This window comes from Apus apus, chromosome 4 (genome assembly GCF_020740795.1).
Source record: "Apus apus isolate bApuApu2 chromosome 4, bApuApu2.pri.cur, whole genome shotgun sequence".
Classification (NCBI taxonomy): domain Eukaryota; kingdom Metazoa; phylum Chordata; class Aves; order Apodiformes; family Apodidae; genus Apus; species Apus apus.
Genome location: NC_067285.1, coordinates 37,240,102 through 37,257,954, shown reverse-complemented (window position 1 = coordinate 37,257,954; position 17,853 = coordinate 37,240,102). Strand labels below are relative to the sequence as shown.

The window sequence follows — 17,853 nt, the reverse complement described above, 5'->3', positions numbered from 1 at the left end:
CCAGCTGAAGTAGGTATTGTAGGCAAAACTGCAGCTTGTGTGGGCTGCTTGTGCAAAAGAGAGAAGCTTGAGTCCACCTTCTACCAAAGAAAAACAGCCCTGGTTGTCTTCACCTGTGCAATTAACTGGAGCCCTTTCCATGTGTGAAAAGCCATGAGTTGGATGGTCTTAACTCAGTTGGCTGTCCTGTCTGTTGAGAGGGAGCACAGGTCACCCTGGTGCCAACATGGAGCTGGTTTAGTGTCTCTCTGGGTTGCCTGGTGTAAAGACCTACCCTCAGGTTGTGATGCTTTTGAACAGAACCAACAGGTGGTGGTTTAGTCCATGCACTCAGTGCTCTGTGAAAAAGGGTTCATTTTCTGCTTGATACTAGATGGGACAGGTCATGTCAAACACAGTCTGTCAAAAGCTGACCATAATATCTGCAAAGCATGGATATGCAAGGAGTTGGCAAGATCTCAGTGGTTGTCTGCCTCCTTGCTCATGCTGGTCAGAATGGCAAGGGTGTAGTTTCCTGCCAGGAGAAGTAACCTACCACTTCCCCTCTCCAGAGTGGGTTGGGTGCAAATGCTTCATTTAGAGCATTTATACTGTTGTAAATCCCCCACCTTGGGCTGCCTCACCACCAGTGCCAGCACGGTTTGAGTTGTGCTGCCATGGCTGGGAATGAAATGTTCAGAGTGGCTCTGTGCACAGGAGGTGGGAGATCACCTCTCCTTTCAGAAACCAGGCACAGGCATGTCCCCACAGCTGCCCAGCCCGAAGAGGGTCTCCTCTGCTAACACAGCATCTCATTCTTTACCTGTTCTCTGACTCTTTTTTCTGACTCCTATGTAGGAAGCTGAGGAAGGAAAATAATTTGGGCGCCTTTGTGTGAAATACAAGATCCTTGGTTCATAGGACTCGTAATGACCTTAGAATGAAAGATTTCCCTTTTCAAAAGAAATATAACCAGAGACCATTGGCTCACTTGCCTTTATGGTGGAGCAAAGCATTAAAATTTAAAGTAAGGGTGTGATTCACCAGCTTTATGATGTTCAGGTTCTTGCAAAGAGTGAGTTGCAAAGCTGGGGCAGGATATCCTTGTGCAGCACAGCTGTGGATTTCCATGGGAATGTGACAAACGTTTCAGTAGCCCCCAAAACCAAGATGATGGTTTATTCATCTTTGCTGCTGCTCGATGCTACTTAATGTGTTTTACCAGGTGGAATTTTAAAATCCTTGTGCACTTTGACAGAGGTGGCATTCCTTAAAGGAATGTTTCTAGAACAGTTAATTCATTGTTCTTATAGGACCATAAGAAGCTGTGGAGTTGCCTTAATTATTTATTATGTGCATGTACGTACAGGAGGAAGGATTTACACCAGCATGGCCTCTTGTTTTGTTTCTGGCTCTGGAGGTGAGCAAGAGTCTAGAGATTAAGACCAGCAGAATCCCTAAGTTCCTTGGAGATTTTAAGGCAGTGAGGTATGGGTGATGGAGGTGGAGATTCCCCCACCCTGTTTGTTTTGAGGTGTTTGTTTTTAACTTGCTTTTAGGAGAGCTCTTTCCGGTGTTAGGGGAAGATGTCAGGGAGTCACAGAGCTTCCTGTTCCCAGAACCAGCCCTAGAATAGCTGGTCAGTGTGTTGTACTGGTCACCCGATGCTTTGGAGACCAAAGGTTGTCTTCCATGTCAATGAACAGAGGTACCAAAGTCCAGGAGGTCCAGGCTCTTGAAGAGCAGGACAGGTGCCCATGGGAACACCGTGAGTGAGGTGGCTCCATCTGGAGGACCTTGTTCTCACGGGTTAGGGTGGTGAACCACTGAGCGATGTAAAAAGCTGAATCACTTCTGTGGGCTGGGTTGTCACCTTCCTTTGAAACCTAATTGAAGAATAATGAGAGGGAAATTAAGCCTCACTTCCCTGACCTCTGATGGTGTCAGGGCCATTGCCACACCGCGTTTGAGATCTGAAGATAGGAAGGCAGGTGGTTGCTGGGCAGGATGAGACGTGGTTCCTCACCCACTCGGATGATAGAGATACCACTGGCAGATGTCTCCAAGTGCGAGCTTAGGGTCACTGGTGAACCAGCAGCATTGTTACCCAGGAGCTGAACCTTTGACAGAAGGGGATAGCTTCATAGTTTTGGACTTTTGGAAACACTTTTTCTTTACCAAGCAGTGAAATTCCTATTGCTTATCCTACCAGATCCTTTATTTGCCAATAACCTGTTTGAATAGAAGCTGAGCCTGCTGTTCTCCCAAGCCATGAACGTGAAGGACAATAGGCATGTGTCATTCATCATACTGATCACTCAGATCTTCCTCGTTTAGTCCAGGGATTGCATGATAATGTTGGATAGCACCTATGTGTCTTCATTGGACTGCAAAGTTGGGGCCAAAAATGAAGAATGTTTGGTGTGTCTGTCCAGCTAACAACAGTGTAGGGTTTCCCTTGATCACTGGTAATGCTTTCTTGCCCAAAGGTCAGTTTTACCTGCTGGTAGAGAATGGAGTTGCTGACTAGCTTCAGGACAAGGCACTAGATTTGGTGTGAGGACATCAGGGACAGCTTTTTTTGAACATCCAGAACACTCTCCATAGCATTGGATTGGTTTCTCATCAGTAAGCCGGGGCAGGGAGGGTGTGCAGGTCTTAGCTGGGGACTCCAGGGTGGCCAAGTCTCATTCCACAGATACCACATGGATCGTGAGGAGTCCAGGCAAGGCAGAACTAACTTCTCCAGGAGGCGTTCCCAGATGTTTTGGGAGAAGAACAGTGCTGGTGTTTGGCCATGCTTGATATCTGATTCAGCTGGCACACTCATGGGACTGAAACAGCAGCATGCTCAGTGCCCATGTCTGGTGAGGTCTGGGGAGGTGTCATAATAGTTGTCTTGGCCAGTGGTAAGCTTCAAGTTTGTTCTTGCTGTCTGGCTCATCATCACACATAGTCTTTTGAGAAGGGAAAATATGAGACTTTGCTTTTTTTTTTTTTTTTATATTCCAGTACACAGCTCTTGGATGAAGCTTTTCCTAAGCTAAAAGTTGCCAAATCTGGCTAAACCAAGGAGGTTCCTGGGTAATTTTAATTAAAAAAACAAACCTCCAGTGCTTGATAAAACACTGCTGCTTCTTCTGTCTCTTGCAATACGGTGCTGCTTGGGCTCTCATTCCCAGCCCCCTCTTTGTGCCAGGTTATAAAGGAAAGCAAGTTCATGTCTGGTTATAAAACCAGGCACAAGTGTGAGATCTTCACTGGATCACAATGAGGGAAAAAATTATCCATATAAAATGCAGAGGAAAACCACTGCCCCCAGTTCAGTCCATGGAGCTGCCTGAATGAATAACTTTTCACTTCCAGCTCTGTCCATGTTTACACCAGGAAGGTGAAGGAAAACCAGGACACCTGGTGTTTCAGTAGCAGTGAGTGCCTGAGTGCAAAATGCATTTACATTGTGCTGGTTCAAGCTTTTCTGATAAATTAAGGCATTCAAGTTGTTAATAATCTGGCTCTGCAAAGTCCTGCCGCTCCCAGAGTGGAGCCCTGCAGTTTAATAACTGCCACCAGATAGTAAAAACAAAAAGATGGCCAAGTTTGAGCTTTGAAAGAGCTCAGCTGGGTAGAAATACTAGTTTTTTAAAGGGGAGCAAATACAATTGCTGGAGTTGGAAGGGACCTCTGGAGATCTTCTAGTCCAACTCTCCCACTGAAGCAGGATAACCTAGAGCACTTCACACAGGACTGTATCCAGGCGGGTTTTGAGTATCTCCAGAGACAGAGACTCCACACCCTTCCTGGACAGCCTGTCCCAGGGCTCTGTCACCCTCACTTGTAACGAAGTTTTTACTCATATTTCAGTGGCACTTCCCATTTTTCCAGCTTGTGCCCGTTACCCCTCGTCCTGTCCCTGGCAACTACTGAGCAGAGTTTGGCTCCATCCTCCCTGCACCCACCCTGAGATACTTGTAGGCATTGATAAGGTCTCCCCTCAGCCTTCTCCTCTCCAGGCTGAACAGCCCCAGCTCTCTCAGCCTTTCCTCATCAGGGAGGTGCTCCAATCCCCCAACCATCTCCATCATCCTCCTCTGGACTCTCTCCAGTAGCTTCCCTGTCTCTCTTCAACTGTGGGGCCCAGAACTGGATGCAGTATTCCAGCTGTGGCCTCACCAGGGCCTTCCTGGCAGCAAGGGCACACTGCTGGCTCATGGATCATTTACTCTCTATTCCAAGATCCTTCTCCTCCAAACTGCTTTCCAGCAGATCCATCCCTCACCTTGGGGTACTTGAGGTTCTTTCTTCCCAGGTGCAGGACCCTACTCCTGCCCTTGTTGAACCTCATGAGGTTCTTCTCTGCCCAGTTCTCCAGCCTGTCCAGATGCTGCTCAGGAAAGATGTGTTCTCTCTCCTCTGGGTCATACAAGCTCTTTCTTCTAAAGCAGCCCTTTGTAATTCCTAAATGTGTGTGTCAGCTGAAATAAACTTACTCCTTTTTATCTCATCATGAAAATATTATGCCTCCACCCCCTGCCTAGAGTGGGAAATTAGGGACTGCTGAAAGCTAACAGAGGGGTGTGGGGCATGAAATCCCTTGTAATGTCTCCAACACTAGATCTGCACAGGCTTTTGTATTCTAATCCTGATTATTTTCTGTAATCACCTTCTTGGGTGCTGTTAGTTGAGTTGCTCTTGTGTTCCTGACCTGTCAAGCGTGGGAACATTTGTAAAGTCATTCAGTATTCTCAGGTGTAAGCTGATACTGTCATGGGTTTCAAAAGCCCCAAGAAGAGAACAGTTAGTAGTTTATTTACCTTTGTGTATTTTATTTGCCTTTAGTGACCTCCTTGGGTGTTTTCCTGTTTTTATTTTTATCTTCTAGGTCTATAATTAGCAGAAGGTTTTTCTGTATCGTTGGCACACTGTACCTGTACCGCTGTATCACCATGTATGTGACTACACTCCCAGTACCTGGCATGCATTTCAAGTGCTCTCCAAAGGTAAACTTCTGCTGATTGCCCTTTCTTAGTTTAATCTGTATGTTCTCCCCCTGTTCTGCTGTCTACCAAAATTATTGTTTCTCAATAATTAATTGCTCATTTGAAAATACCAGTTTGGCATGGTGGAGATGTCCTGCAGTTCGTCAGCTTCTCTCTGGGTGAGGGTGTTGACAGTTGCTTTGGGGCACTGCAGCCCTTCCTACCCTTTCCCAAGTGCTAATCTAGGCAATTTCTGAAGCATTTTCAACTGATTTGCACAATCAGCATTTTTCTGTCTCCACCAAAGCAGACGAAAGTGTGGGAGCTGAAGAGGTGCCACGTGTGACTCATTTATTTCTAAACACTTGAGTGCATCAAATCCAACTATGGTTTGTAGTTCAAAATGGCCCCAAATTGATTTTTCCAAGGCTGGTGAAACTGTTTCCTTTGCAACCCTTCATCCCTGTGTGTAATTTTGCAATTGTGTTAGCAGAAGGTCTTGCCACCTCCTCTCCAATCCAGCACTGACTCCTGTTTGTTGGGCCAAGAAATAAAATGGGCTTGTGAAAGCTGTGGCTGAAACCAAGCTATGGAGACAGGGGTGCTTGACCAAGACCCTTGTATTCAGCCTTGAAGGGTAATTTGTGGAGGTGGGACAGGGATGGTGGTGTTGCACCTATCTCATGTCACACCAGGATTGGTGTAAGCCAGGTCCTTAGTGCAAGGTGCTATTTGTGGGAGGGAAATGCAGAGTAAGACAGACTGGACATTGTGGTGAGGAACAAGGTGCATCTACAATCAGGGAATGGTTTGGGTTGGAAGGGGCCTTAAAGGCCATCTAGTTCTGACCCCCTGCATGGGCAGGGACACCTCTCACCAGACCAGGTTGCTCCAAGCCCCATCCAACCTGCCCTTCAACACCTCTAGGGATGGGGCAGCCACAACTTCCCTGGGCAGCCTGGGCCAGTGACTCACCACCCTCATAGTGAAGAGTTTCCTCCTAATGGCTAATCTAAATTTCCCCTCTTTCAGTTTAAAACCATTCCCCCTTGTCTTATTGCTACATGTCCATGTCTATATATACATGAGTCACATCTGCTCTTTCTCCATAGTGGTTCATCTCCATGCCCCACCTGAGGTTTTACCTGCTGCAGCTCAAATTAAGCAGGAGAAAGGGTGTAAAAAAGTAATATCTGTAAAATATCTACTACATGCACAGTCCAACAGATTTGTGTGCACAGCCATGAGCTGGATTACAGGTAGTAAAATCCTGATGGGACTTGGTAGACATATTTTGGTGAGGATTGCTGGTCCATACACAGCCCAGACACTTTGGTTCCTCAGGGAAATGAAGCCAGTGAGGGTGCTGCTCCAGCTGTTGGACAAGGCAGAGTGTGTGCGCAGCCATGGGTGGCTTCTGGAGGGACTGAGATCTTTTGTGGAGAGGAGCCAACATTGTGTTTGATCAGTCAGCCATTACAAAATTAAGAAAGAAAGCACAAGCATTTCTGGGCTGAAAGGAGGAAATCTGCCAGGTTGGGGCATTTGCAGCCTTGGCGAATCTGTCGCATTGCTCAAGTAAAGACAAGCCTGTGCTGGGCTCCTCTGCTGCCCTGGTAAGAGTAAGGATTAGCTGGGCTTTCATGGAAGCTATAAATACACTGCTGGGGAAAAAATTAACCTCTCAACACCTTCTGGAGTTAGATATGATTGTGAAGAGTGGGCTTTGGGGCTCCTTTTAATGGTTTGTAAAGATCTGGAAGCAGGAAACATTTAATTGAGGCAAAGATCCGGCTTAAATATGTCAGAAGTTAATAATTTCCACTTCTTAAAGCAAGACTGAACTTTAAAATGAAAGAAAAACACATCTATGTTGGCCAGCCAGGTGCATCTGTGTTTCTTTCTGACTGTTTAATGGTTACCATGGATTTTAAACCCTCATAAAATGAGGTAAGGCTGCAGCTCACATGTAGTTGTGTGCATTGACCCGTTGGTCCTTTGAGTTCAGATGGTTCCTGCTTCCCATTGGATCCTGGAGGTCCTGAGTACGTCCTGGTGGTGCTTGTCTCACCACTTAACATTTCCTTTGGGGATTTGTTTAACACTTGAGCTTGTTTTAGAGCTGAGAGCAGCAAAAGCAAACTCTTGGGACAGTGCCAGCTGCCCTTTGGTCAGCCTGGGGGGAGAGGAGGAGGAAGTCCTTACCAGAAGGACTTGGTTTGCTTCCATTTGGCTTTCCTAAGGCAAATGGAAGTTGTTTTGTTGGTTTTTTTTTCAGAGATACCCCCTGAGAGCCCATGGTGGGTTGGAGGTGGGTCAGAGCCAAAGCATCAGGCATGGAGGAGGGTCTCTGATGCTCGTGTGGATGGTGCATGTTAAAGCTGGCAGACAAGTTTGGCACCACACTCTGACAAACACCATGGATGTTTCTTTGGAAACATGAAGTGGAAATAAATGACTTTTGAAGCCTTTCCAAGGGGAGCAGTGGAAGACCATGGAGTTTGGAGCTCGATAGTGTCTTCTGTGCCTTGAATCTGGGTTCGGGCAGCTGGCCATGGAGCTTGGGCACTTCATCCTCTTTTCTGTTGGAATATCTTCTGTAGGGCCTGCATGAATTAAATGAAGCTTTATTTATTGTAGAGTGCATTGCCTCTGGATCAGAAGGAAAACCAGCTGTTCAGAGGAGATGACAACATCCTAGACATAGCTGGAAGGATTTGTCATTCCTTTTTATTGGTGAAGCTGGATTTTGGAGACTGTTAGAGAAGTCCTAGGTTTTCTGAGAGTCGTTATTCTGAACTTCACTGCATAGATGTGAGGTTTTTATAGAAATACACCCATTATGTATCCCAGTAAATATGGTGTAAGCATAAGTCTGTTTTTCCTCTAGAAATGTGCTGCTGGCTGTTGGGGAAGGCTGTGGGTTTCCTGGTGGCTCTTGTGTCTCAAAGTGAAAAGAGAGAAGAACAGAAAGTTGCTGACTAAACAGCACTGCTGAGAACTCAGGTCAAGGCTGATGTATCACTGAGCTGTTTTTGTGTGTTTTACTCTCCCACCAGCTTTTTGGAGACTGGGAATCTCACCTGCGAAGGATAATGAAGTTGCTTGCTGGGGGAGGATTGTCCATCACAGGGTCCCACAACATGTGTGGTGACTACCTGTACAGCGGGCACACGGTCATCCTCACGCTCACCTACTTGTTTATCAGAGAGTGTAAGTCCTTGCCTGGGGAGTCCCCTGGGGGGTCAGTCCTTGCTCAGTTGCTGATCAGGAAACACCATTAAAGTAAAAAATGCTCCCTTCTTCAATTCATTAAAAGAATAGAACTTCAGAGACATGATGCTTACTGAAAAAGAAGACTTTGGAGGCAAAATGAAACACTTTTACCGTGTAGGTGTCTGAATTAAGCATTTTATTTTTTAAAAAAGTTTGTTTAGAATTTAATTGATACCTTTATTACACCCTGACAACAAAGGGTATTTCTACTGTGTCTCCTAATCTAGAGACAAATGGATGTGATGCAGAGTAAAGGGTTGTTCATTTTGTAACAGTCAGGCCTTAAGATATAGAATCATCAAATCCCAGACTGGTTTGGGTTGGAAGGGACCTTAAAGACCATCTAGTCCCAACCCCCTGCAGGGGCAGGGACACCTCCCACCAGACCAGGTTGCTCCAAGCCCCATCCAACCTGCCCTTCAACACTGCCAGGGATGGGGCAGCCACATCTTCTCTGGGCAACCTGGACCAGTGTCTCACCACCCTCACAGGGAAGAATTTCCTCCTAATGTCCAACCTAAATCTCCCCTCTTCCAGGTGGAAGCCCTTTCCCCTTGTCCCATTCCTCCCTGCCCTTGTCCCAAGTCCCTCCCCAGCTTTCCTGGAGCCCCTTCAGGCACTGGAAGGTGCTCTAAGGTCTCCCTGGAGCCTTCTCTTCTCCAGGCTGAACACCCCAACTCCCCCAGCCTGTCTCCAGAGCAGAGCTGCTCCAGCCTCAGATCATCTCTGTGGCCCCATGCATTTATCTTTTCCAAAAGGCCAGAGGAATGTGTTGCTATCTATGTAGAATGAATATTGAAATACAAATGAGTGGATTTTACTGACCAGGGCAGACTATATTATTATGGGCCTGTTTCCCAAACATTTGCCAACCTTTCTATTTTCCAAGCATCTGATTATCTCTGAGTACAATTATAAGTTACACTTTGAAATAATCCGTGATTGTGCTTCTTTCCAGATTCCCCTCGGCGACTCTGGTGGTATCACTGGTTTTGCTGGGCACTCAGCATAGTTGGGATGTTCTGCATCCTCCTTGCTCATGACCACTACACTGTGGACGTGGTGGTGGCTTACTACATCACTACAAGACTTTTCTGGTGGTACCACACAATGGCCAACCAGCAAGTGAGTTTCTCCCAGTCTTTGGACCCACGTGGCTTCACTCGCCGTAGCGTGGTGGTGGGAAAACATCCAGGCTTTGCCTTGAGCCTTCCTGCAGGAGTAGGAGTGGAGTGACCCATGTCTTGTGGACCATCCCCCTCTTCCCCCCTCACATGGGTTCGCAGAGAGAAAAAGGTGTCAAGGGTTGGGTTCAGCTTGTGTCTTGACCACACATCTGGAAGGTTTGCCCAAGCTGCTTCCACTGTGTAACCTCAGTTTTTGAAGTCCACCTGATTTTCGGCCAATTGGCCATTTTTGTACTAGTGGAACAAGCCATTTAGTTGTGTTTTTTTTTTGCCTTGTTGGGTTTTTGTTGTTGTTGTTGAAGCCAACTGAGTTTTCCTTGTATTCTGTGGCTTGTGTAGATGAGGCCTCACTAAAGCTGAACCAGTTTTTCAAAGTGTTTCTAAGATATGTTTCCCTATCCGAGGGAAATGTTTTCAGTTTGGAGGATAGATTAGAGAAGAGGCTGCTCCTGTCCTAAGGTCTCTGTCTGGGATGGTGTGAAAAATGGGATGGGGGAAATCCTGGGAAGAAGGAGTTGCTCAGGAGGAGAGGCAGCACAGGATGGGAGGTGGCCAAGCATGGTTAATAACGCTCAACCAGAGAGCAGCAGTAAAGGCTTCAGAGGTCAGATGAAGTCTAAATGAGGTCTTGTAGTTCTTGGATTTGGTGGAGTTGGGTTAATGTTTGGTAGAGTTGGGTTATGGTTGCACTTGATCTTAAAGGTCTTTTCCAACCAGAACACTTCAGTGATTCTGAGATTCTTACTTTCCTACCAGTGGATTACATCAATAAGGGATGAGTTGACGTTGCTGAGGTATCTCCAAAGTAGTAGAAGAGGTGTTTTGGGTTGGGTTTTTGTCATTCCCAAAGGAGAAACTGATCTTTTTGGGCCACTCCTCCTGTTCCTCTGGGCCCATTGAGCAGCCGAGGACTGGGAAACGAGGGCGGGTCTCACTCAGGAGCAGCATTTGGTGTGTGCAGGGAGGCTGTGGAAAAGCAGCTTGTGTCCTCGTCATCTTGGTTCACGCAGACCAGTTTGGGAGGTGTTTCTGGATCCTGGGAGGTGCGTCTGGATCCTGGGAGGTGTTGGGAAGCAGCTGTGAGCAAGGCACCACAGCAGCAAGAGCCGTGCCGGGAAGCTGTGCCCTGCTCCCGTGTTAATTCTCTCCCGTTTCTGCTGATCTTTCCGCAGGTGCTAAAAGAAGCTTCCCAAACAAACCTCCTTGCAAGGGTCTGGTGGTACAAGCCCTTCCAGTACTTTGAAAAGAATGTCCAAGGAATTGTACCTCGTTCCTACTACTGGCCCTTCCCCTGGCCGGTGCTGCACCGGGGCAGGCAGGTGAAGTACAGCCGCCTGCTGGGTGACACATAACGGTGTGTCTGGGGACAGCGAGGGGAAAGGACCTGTCCCAAGTGCTAAGAACTCCAGAAGAGAAGATGCCATAAAAAAAAACAACCCACAAAACCAACCCCCTCCTTAACCCTTCCTCTTAACAGCTCCCTGTTCAGTTACCTGGTAAGCACTGTGATCTTTTTTTCCTCTCCAAAGGACCCGCGTTGGACAAGAATAAAGAGAGTGGAACTTGTCGTGCACTGTTACACATTTCTGGGTAGTAGATTTGGGATTTGCAGTCACCCCATCCCCATGTTCCTTTCTATTAGATGCGACAGCAGAAATGAAAACTTTTCTAATCCTAAGTTCCTGGTCTTTCCAGTCACGTCTGGGAATAAAGCCTATTATTTTCTTGGGAAAACATACTTTTCGTATCTCTTGCCCCAAAGATTGGGCTCTAAGCCATTTTCTAGCAAATGACTCTGTGAAGGTTTCTAAATACCTGCCTTGGGTAACAGTGGAGAGATCTTTCTACCTGTTGCACCACGCGACGAGTGAGAGACACAGGAAGGTTTTGGTGATCTTGATTTTTGTAGAATCTGCAGTGACTGTGTCCAAAAAAGTGCAAAAAAAAACATTAAAAAAAAAAAAAAGAAGAAAAAAAAAGTTGTAAAGTGATTTTCTAAGTATTTCCTAACTTTATTTTTCAAGATGTGTATGAAAATTAAATTTAAAAAAAAAAAAAGAGAGTTTTTACATGTCAGAGAATAGAGAGTTAAAATTTAAAGAATAAGCTTCTTGGGAGAGAGAGATTTGTCTATGTTTCTAGTGCCTTTCTTGTCTTGATTGTATGGTCAGTAGGCAGTCTTAAATGTTTTTATTTAAAATAAAGTATTCCATGAAAGCAGAATTATATATACTGTATAATTACTAATTTTTTTTTTGCATTTATAGCTAAATTAAACTGGAAATTTGCTTATAATGTTGAAATTGCCATGTGGAGGGGGGGGAGGAAACCAGGTGAAAAGGGTCCAACCTTGCTCACACATTGTGGGCAGGTCACACTAAAAGGTTTCACTTTATTCTCTACTTGGTAGCTGTGTTTTAAAAAGAAAAACAGCCATGAATTCCTTTTTTTTTTTTTTTTAAGAGTTTTACAAATGATCACTGAGTGAACGACAAATGGTTTCTCCATCCCCTGTGGAAACGTTGTTGGAAAACAACAAGGATAAACCTGTTTCTTTCAACTACTTGTGCAGAAGCTGCATGTGATTCTAAATTTCACACTGTTATGTTTGGGGAAGTGTTCTCTCCCAAACTTGCCAATGTGCAGAGCAAAAGAGTTTGTTGGTTTTTTTGTTGGTTTTTTTTTTTTTTCTAAGAATGAAGAGAAAATATATATATAAGTATATATATATATCCATTCTGTATTTTACGTGAAGCAGAGTTTGTAGGGCTTTTATTTTATTTTATTTTTTTTTTTTTGGTGTATTCACCAGGTGATATTTGTATTTGTAAAAATGACGACGGTGAAGGAAAATAAAAAAGGCTTTGGAAAAAAATGTAGTTTCCTTTTATCTTCTTGAGGGTCAGGAATGGAAAGCTGGGTTTACTCTTTTGCAACCCTTGCTTTTCAGTCGCTGTGTAAATTATTGCACTTGTAGGCCAGAGGAATTTGGACTGGATGGAAACTGCATTGATTTCGAAGGGCTGCTTGAGGTGGGCAAACCTAGTGCCTTAAAGAAATGCTATGCAATAGATGCTGGGCTTTGGGAGCTGGGAGAGGCTGGGAGAAGCTGTCCTGGGAGCCATCACCAGGCCTTGAAACATCTACCCCCAAAACCTGCTGGGATGGAGCACGTTGGAGGCTACAGAGCCCCAGGCCTGGCAAAAAAAGTGCAATGTCTGTGAGTGACCTGGTGGTGACAGGGTCGTTCCTTCTGCTTTCTGGGGATGGGTTGGCTCTACTTCTCTGCCCTGTTCCTCAGCCTTGGCCAAGAACTGCTGTGCAGAACTGATGGAGTGTTACTTCTGCCTGGCTGTTGGGTGCTGAATCAGACCAACCTGTTTCTTACCCAGTTCCCTTTCTCCCTGTGCGAGGAGGGGGTTTCTTTGTATCTTGGCAAAACCCTTTGCAGAACTGGCTGTGGGTTCTGGGCTCTGACTTCCGTTCACGGTGGTCTCGTTGCAACTTTGTGGTTGAAAATAATTTTTAAGAAGAAAAGCTCCTTCCCCCAGATGATTGCTGGAGGGAACTCACACTCCCAGAGATCAGTGACCAAGTAGATTTTTCAAGGCCTGGCACATCATGCACATCAGAACCATCATTGACATCAGGAAATGTATGGATTTCTGCACATGCCATTAAATGGAGATCTGCTGAATTCTGCTTTGTAGTGTCTGACTTTACTGCATCGTGCTCAGCGTGGTTTCCTGTGGGTCCACAGCAGGGCTGTGCTTGGGTGGAGCTTTGCTGCCTTCAGAAATAACCCCGGGGCAAGTTGTGCTGGGTGCTGCCTGGTCCGGAGGTGGGAATCGAGGGAGGAGATCTGGGACAACTGTTGTGCACTGGAGGTAACTCCAGACTGTGGCACTTGCTCTGCCTTCTCCTCCTGCCCCTTGAGGGTCTGCTGGGCAGCTGTTTGAGGTGGGTGGTGGCTTGAGGTGGTGCTAAGGCTGTGGGGATCGGGGTGTAGAGTGTGACTGCTCATCGTTTAGCATTCCCAGATTTCCCACCATCAAGGAACTTGGCTGCATGTCCCCCAGACCACTCAGGTATGGCACGTCTGTGGTGATCCTTCTGCCTTTGCTTTCTGGAGAAGCGTAGCCAAGGGTGGTGGTGGTGGTGGCCTCCTGGAGACTTTGAGCACCCACATTTGCCCCTTGAACTTTGTATTCCTGGGGTGGGATCCTTGGGCAGCTTCCAGGAGGCAATCCTGTTCCAACAGCAAGTGTGTTGTCCCCTCACCCTGGGACACTGGCACGTGGGTGCCTTGTGTGGGTCTGCCTTGGGTGGTGAAGCTTGTGCTGCTTAGGCACACATGGACCTTTACCACCAGGGAGGTGGGCGCAGCAAAGTTGTGCCAGTGTGGAGCAAGGAAGTCAGTAAAAGAGAGTCTGGTGGTGTCTGCCTTGGTTGGAGAGCCAAGTGTTCTTCCCACCTTGTGCCAGAAAAACCATCTGCTTTTGACTTGAACATGGAGTAGTCAAGTCCTAGGATACCTGTAGGAAGGCAGATTTGAAGGCAGAACCACCTGGGTTGGGTGTGGAACAGGGTAAACCTTAACACCTTGTCCAGTGCAGGTTCCAGGAGGCTAAAATTGGAAAGAGGGATCTCCACCAGCAAAGGCTGGCAGTGGGCAGCTTGAGATGGAGAAGGACCTGGCAATTGGTGAAGAGTTCTGGAAATGGAAACCGAGATCTTTCCTGGGGAGGTGGACTTTGGTGAGTGCCTGTGTTGCTAAGATCCATCTTGGTTTAACCTTTGCCCCTTACAGGTGGGGAAAGCTTGAAGACCCTCGAGAACCAGGGTGGAGGGTTTTGAGGAGCACAGGCTGAGCAAGGGCAATGATCCCATTGCTTTTCTGTACTGTAAAAAGAGCCACTAACCCCCATCAGCGCCCCCCACCTCCTGCTGCTATTCAGGGGACAGCTCAGTTGTGCCTTTGGCTTCTCCTTCAGGTGCTGGGTGATCACAGAATCACAGGATGTCAGGGGTTGGAAGGAACCTCTGAAGATCATCAACTCCAACTCCTCTGCCAGAGCAGGACCAAAACTAGGGCAGGTCACTCAGAAAGGCCTCCAGACAGGTCTGAAAAGTCTCCAGAGAAGGAGCCTCCACCACCTCTCTGGGCAGCCTGTCCCAGGGCTCTGTCACCCTCACAGCAAAGAAAAAACTTCCTCATGTTGAGATGGAACTTGCTGTGCTGGAGTTTGAATCCATTGCCCTTGTCCTGTCACAGGGCACGAGTGAAAAATCAGAGCACTCCCTGAGTGCTCAGAACACCCTACCTTGAGCTACTATTTGGGCAACTCTTCCCATCTCATTCAGCCAATGGCAGCAGCAAATGTTTTCTGGAAAGATTTGTGGCTTCTGTTGGACCACTTGCTCAGCCAGAGCCAGGCCACCAAAGCAGAGATGTATCCTTCACGTGGTGCAGTGTGGTGTTCCCAGGCACCTCCTCTGTATCCCACCAGCTCCACACATTTTCCATGTAGAAAATGAACATGGATTTTCCAGCCCTGGCGCATCCCCTTGAGGTCATTTCTGCTCCTGGTGACCCACGTGCTCTGTAGGCTTGGCAGGGAATGGTGGAGAGCACCAGGATTTGGGCACGACACCCTCTGTACATCCTTTCTGCAGCTTTGTTTACACAAGCACATCTGGAGCAAGGTTTGGGAGCAGGCAAGAACCCCCCAGTTTGCCTGCAGATGGTTTCAGCAGCAGCATCTCCAGGGCTGGTGGTTGCTGTTGCTGGCTGGGCACGTAGGCATGGGAGGGGATAAAGCAGCCCAGCTTGTTCATTTTCTGCCCAATTTTTGACCACAAAAAGCCAGCAGGAGCTGGCTTGGGTGGGATCTGCCCAATTCTGCATGGCTTTTTTTGATCTCCAGGCCTGGAGGATGAGAATTGTTTCCCAGTGCCAGGGTACCTCTGCATCCCACGTGCCTCTTGGCTGTTCCTCAGGTGGTGCTTTCCCTGGGCTCTGATACATCCCAGGGAAGGGCCCATGGGGCTGCAGGTGCTGGAGCAAAACATGCATCCAGGGCCTGCAGATGAGGGCTGGTTTGGGTGCCAGTGGGGATGCTGGTGTCACCACTGTGTTTGTTTTCCAACAGGTGCTTCCAGATGCATCCAGGTGCCTTGTGACCATACTGCAGGTTGGTGAAAAGTCCCAGAGTCCCAGACTGGTTTGGATTGGAAGGGACCTTAAAGACCATCTAGTTCCAACCCCCCTTCATGGGCAGGGACACCTCCCACCAGCCCAGGCTGCTCCAAGCCCCATCCAACCTGCCCTTCAACACTGCCAGGGATGGGGCAGCCACAGCTTCCCTGGGCAACCTGGGCCAGGCTCTCACCACCCTCACAGCAAAGAATTTCCTTCTCATGTCTCACCTAAGTCTCCCCTCTTGCAGCTTGAAACCATTCCCACTCACCCCATCATTCCCAGCCCTGGTACTGAAGGCAGAAGTTGCTCCAGAAGGAAATCACTGCATGTCCCAGATGTTGGGCAACCAAGGAGAGAGCTGGAGAGAGCTCTTGTCCCGCGCCCTGGTGCTTCTGGGGCAGCCTGGTGACAGGTACCACCATGTGCCAGCCTGGTCGCAGGGCTCTGCTCCAGTGTGGCCGTTATGTCCAGGACTTCAGCCCTTCCCCAGCTGCTGCTTGGAGCAGACGTGTGTTTTGACCAGGGAAGGTGGAAAGAAAATTCCACATGGTGCAGCCTGGATCACCTGCTGGCGTGTCCTTGTTGAAGCCTGAGCGGCTTTTTGCTGACAGCTCTGTGCAGAAACCTGAGCTCCTGCCGTCAGGATCCTCACGCAGCTGTGCCGAGTGGACTTTGCCCACTCTTGATTAAATAACCAACATTATCTGAGAGGCCTCTTGAGTTGCTCTTCCCCCCTCACAGCCAGGATCCCAGGCTTTGGTGAACATCTTTGGTCCCTACGAATGTCACGCCCAGGCTGAGATGGTGGTTGCTTCTGCTTTCTGCTGCAGGCAGTTGGGTGGTGGTGGTAGCATCAAACCAAGTTGGTTTTCAAGGGCTTTGCTGGCTTGTCCCAAAGTGCTCTGCAGCCTTTGGGCCGTGTTGGGAGTGACAACCTGGTGCTGTTTGCAGGTTCTGGATGTGTCTGGGAAGGGCACAAGTGGGGACCACGTGGCAGCAGAGATGGGGAGGGAGGAGCCATTTCTTTGTGGGATAAATATCATAAATAAAACAGAACTTTCATTAGTCTTGTTTAGCACAAAATGAGGAGAAGAAGTTGGAGGACTCTTGGTCATGAGAAAGAGGATAATTTGTGGCTCTGGATTTTGCAAAGTTCCTGATCTCGACTGTTGGTGGTTAATGAGCAGATCTGTGAGCAGGACAACTCTTTGTCCTGGCGGGACAGCTTTGGCATGAGGATTTTTGGGGCTCGGTGCTCCAGTGTGGCTGCTTTGGGGGAAGCACTGGACCTTCAGTGGGACCACAGTCCTTCCTGGTGATGGTTGTGCTGGTGGCCTGGCTGATGCTGTGGAACTGAGATGCAGAAACCAGTGGGGAAAGTTTCTTCTGCAAAGCGCTGGAAACATTTCCAGGACTTCCCTGTTGAGCCATGTGGTTGTTTCTCACAAGACAGCAGCTCTGAGGGGCTCCAGGGTACCTGTTGTGTTGCTCTGTGTGCTCGAGGAACACTTCCCTGGCCACTGTCTTGGTAACCCACCACCTCTGGAGGCCCTGGGCTGCATTTCCACAGGCAGGAAGGAGTTCAGAGGGATTTACCAAGCCCATAATACTTCAGCTGAGATCTTTGCAGTGCGGAAAGTCCCCCTTCTGTACCAACAAACTCTCTTCTTCTCTGGTCCTAAGCCAGGCAAGGTGGACATGGTCATGGCACCTGGGAGACTTGGTGAGCTGTGGGACCTCATAACCTCATTGAGCATTTTTTTAATAGGAAGAGGTTTAAGGTGTTCCCCAAAATGTGTTTTGAGGTGCTATCAAACCTTCTTTTCCTCCTCCACCCCCAGCAACAGCTGATTTGACCTGATTTTTGGAGTTACAGAGCCACGGTGAGGTCTTTTTCTGAGCTCTTTGCACGCCCTGGGGTGAGGCTGGCAGGACCTGCCACCACCACACCAGCTTATTAAAACTCAGTTTCTCAAGGTTTCATAACGACCTAGCAAACCCACCACCACCTGGAAGGGCAAAGCAGATGGTTCCTCCCTCAAGGTCCCAGGGCAGGCGAGTTCCTTCGGTATCGTGGCGAGGAGATAAGGTATCAGCCTGTTCTGCTTCTCCCCACCAGCCAGTCCACAAATTGCTGAGCCAAGAGGTGATACTGAACATGACCTTGAGGTGATGACTCAGGCTGCATGTGCTGGGTGCCAGCTGGGGTGTCAGCCCCTGGCTGAGAGGG

At 47.9% G+C, this 17,853-nt stretch overlaps 1 protein-coding gene across 6 annotated transcripts in view; it reads left to right on the top strand.

Moving 5' to 3' along the window:
* The window catches only part of SGMS1 (sphingomyelin synthase 1), a 99,472-nt gene extending 86,354 nt beyond the window's left edge, over positions 1-13,118 (top strand). For all 6 annotated transcript variants that reach the window (XM_051617059.1, XM_051617060.1, XM_051617062.1 and 3 more), the window contains 4 exons: positions 4,862-4,979; positions 8,018-8,171; positions 9,193-9,359; positions 10,594-13,118. In XM_051617059.1, the coding sequence (XP_051473019.1) occupies positions 4,862-4,979; positions 8,018-8,171; positions 9,193-9,359; positions 10,594-10,773 (619 nt within the window). In that variant the 3' untranslated portion in view covers positions 10,774-13,118. The remainder of the gene's footprint in view (positions 1-4,861; positions 4,980-8,017; positions 8,172-9,192; positions 9,360-10,593) is intronic.
* The last annotated feature ends 4,735 nt before the right edge of the window (positions 13,119-17,853 follow it).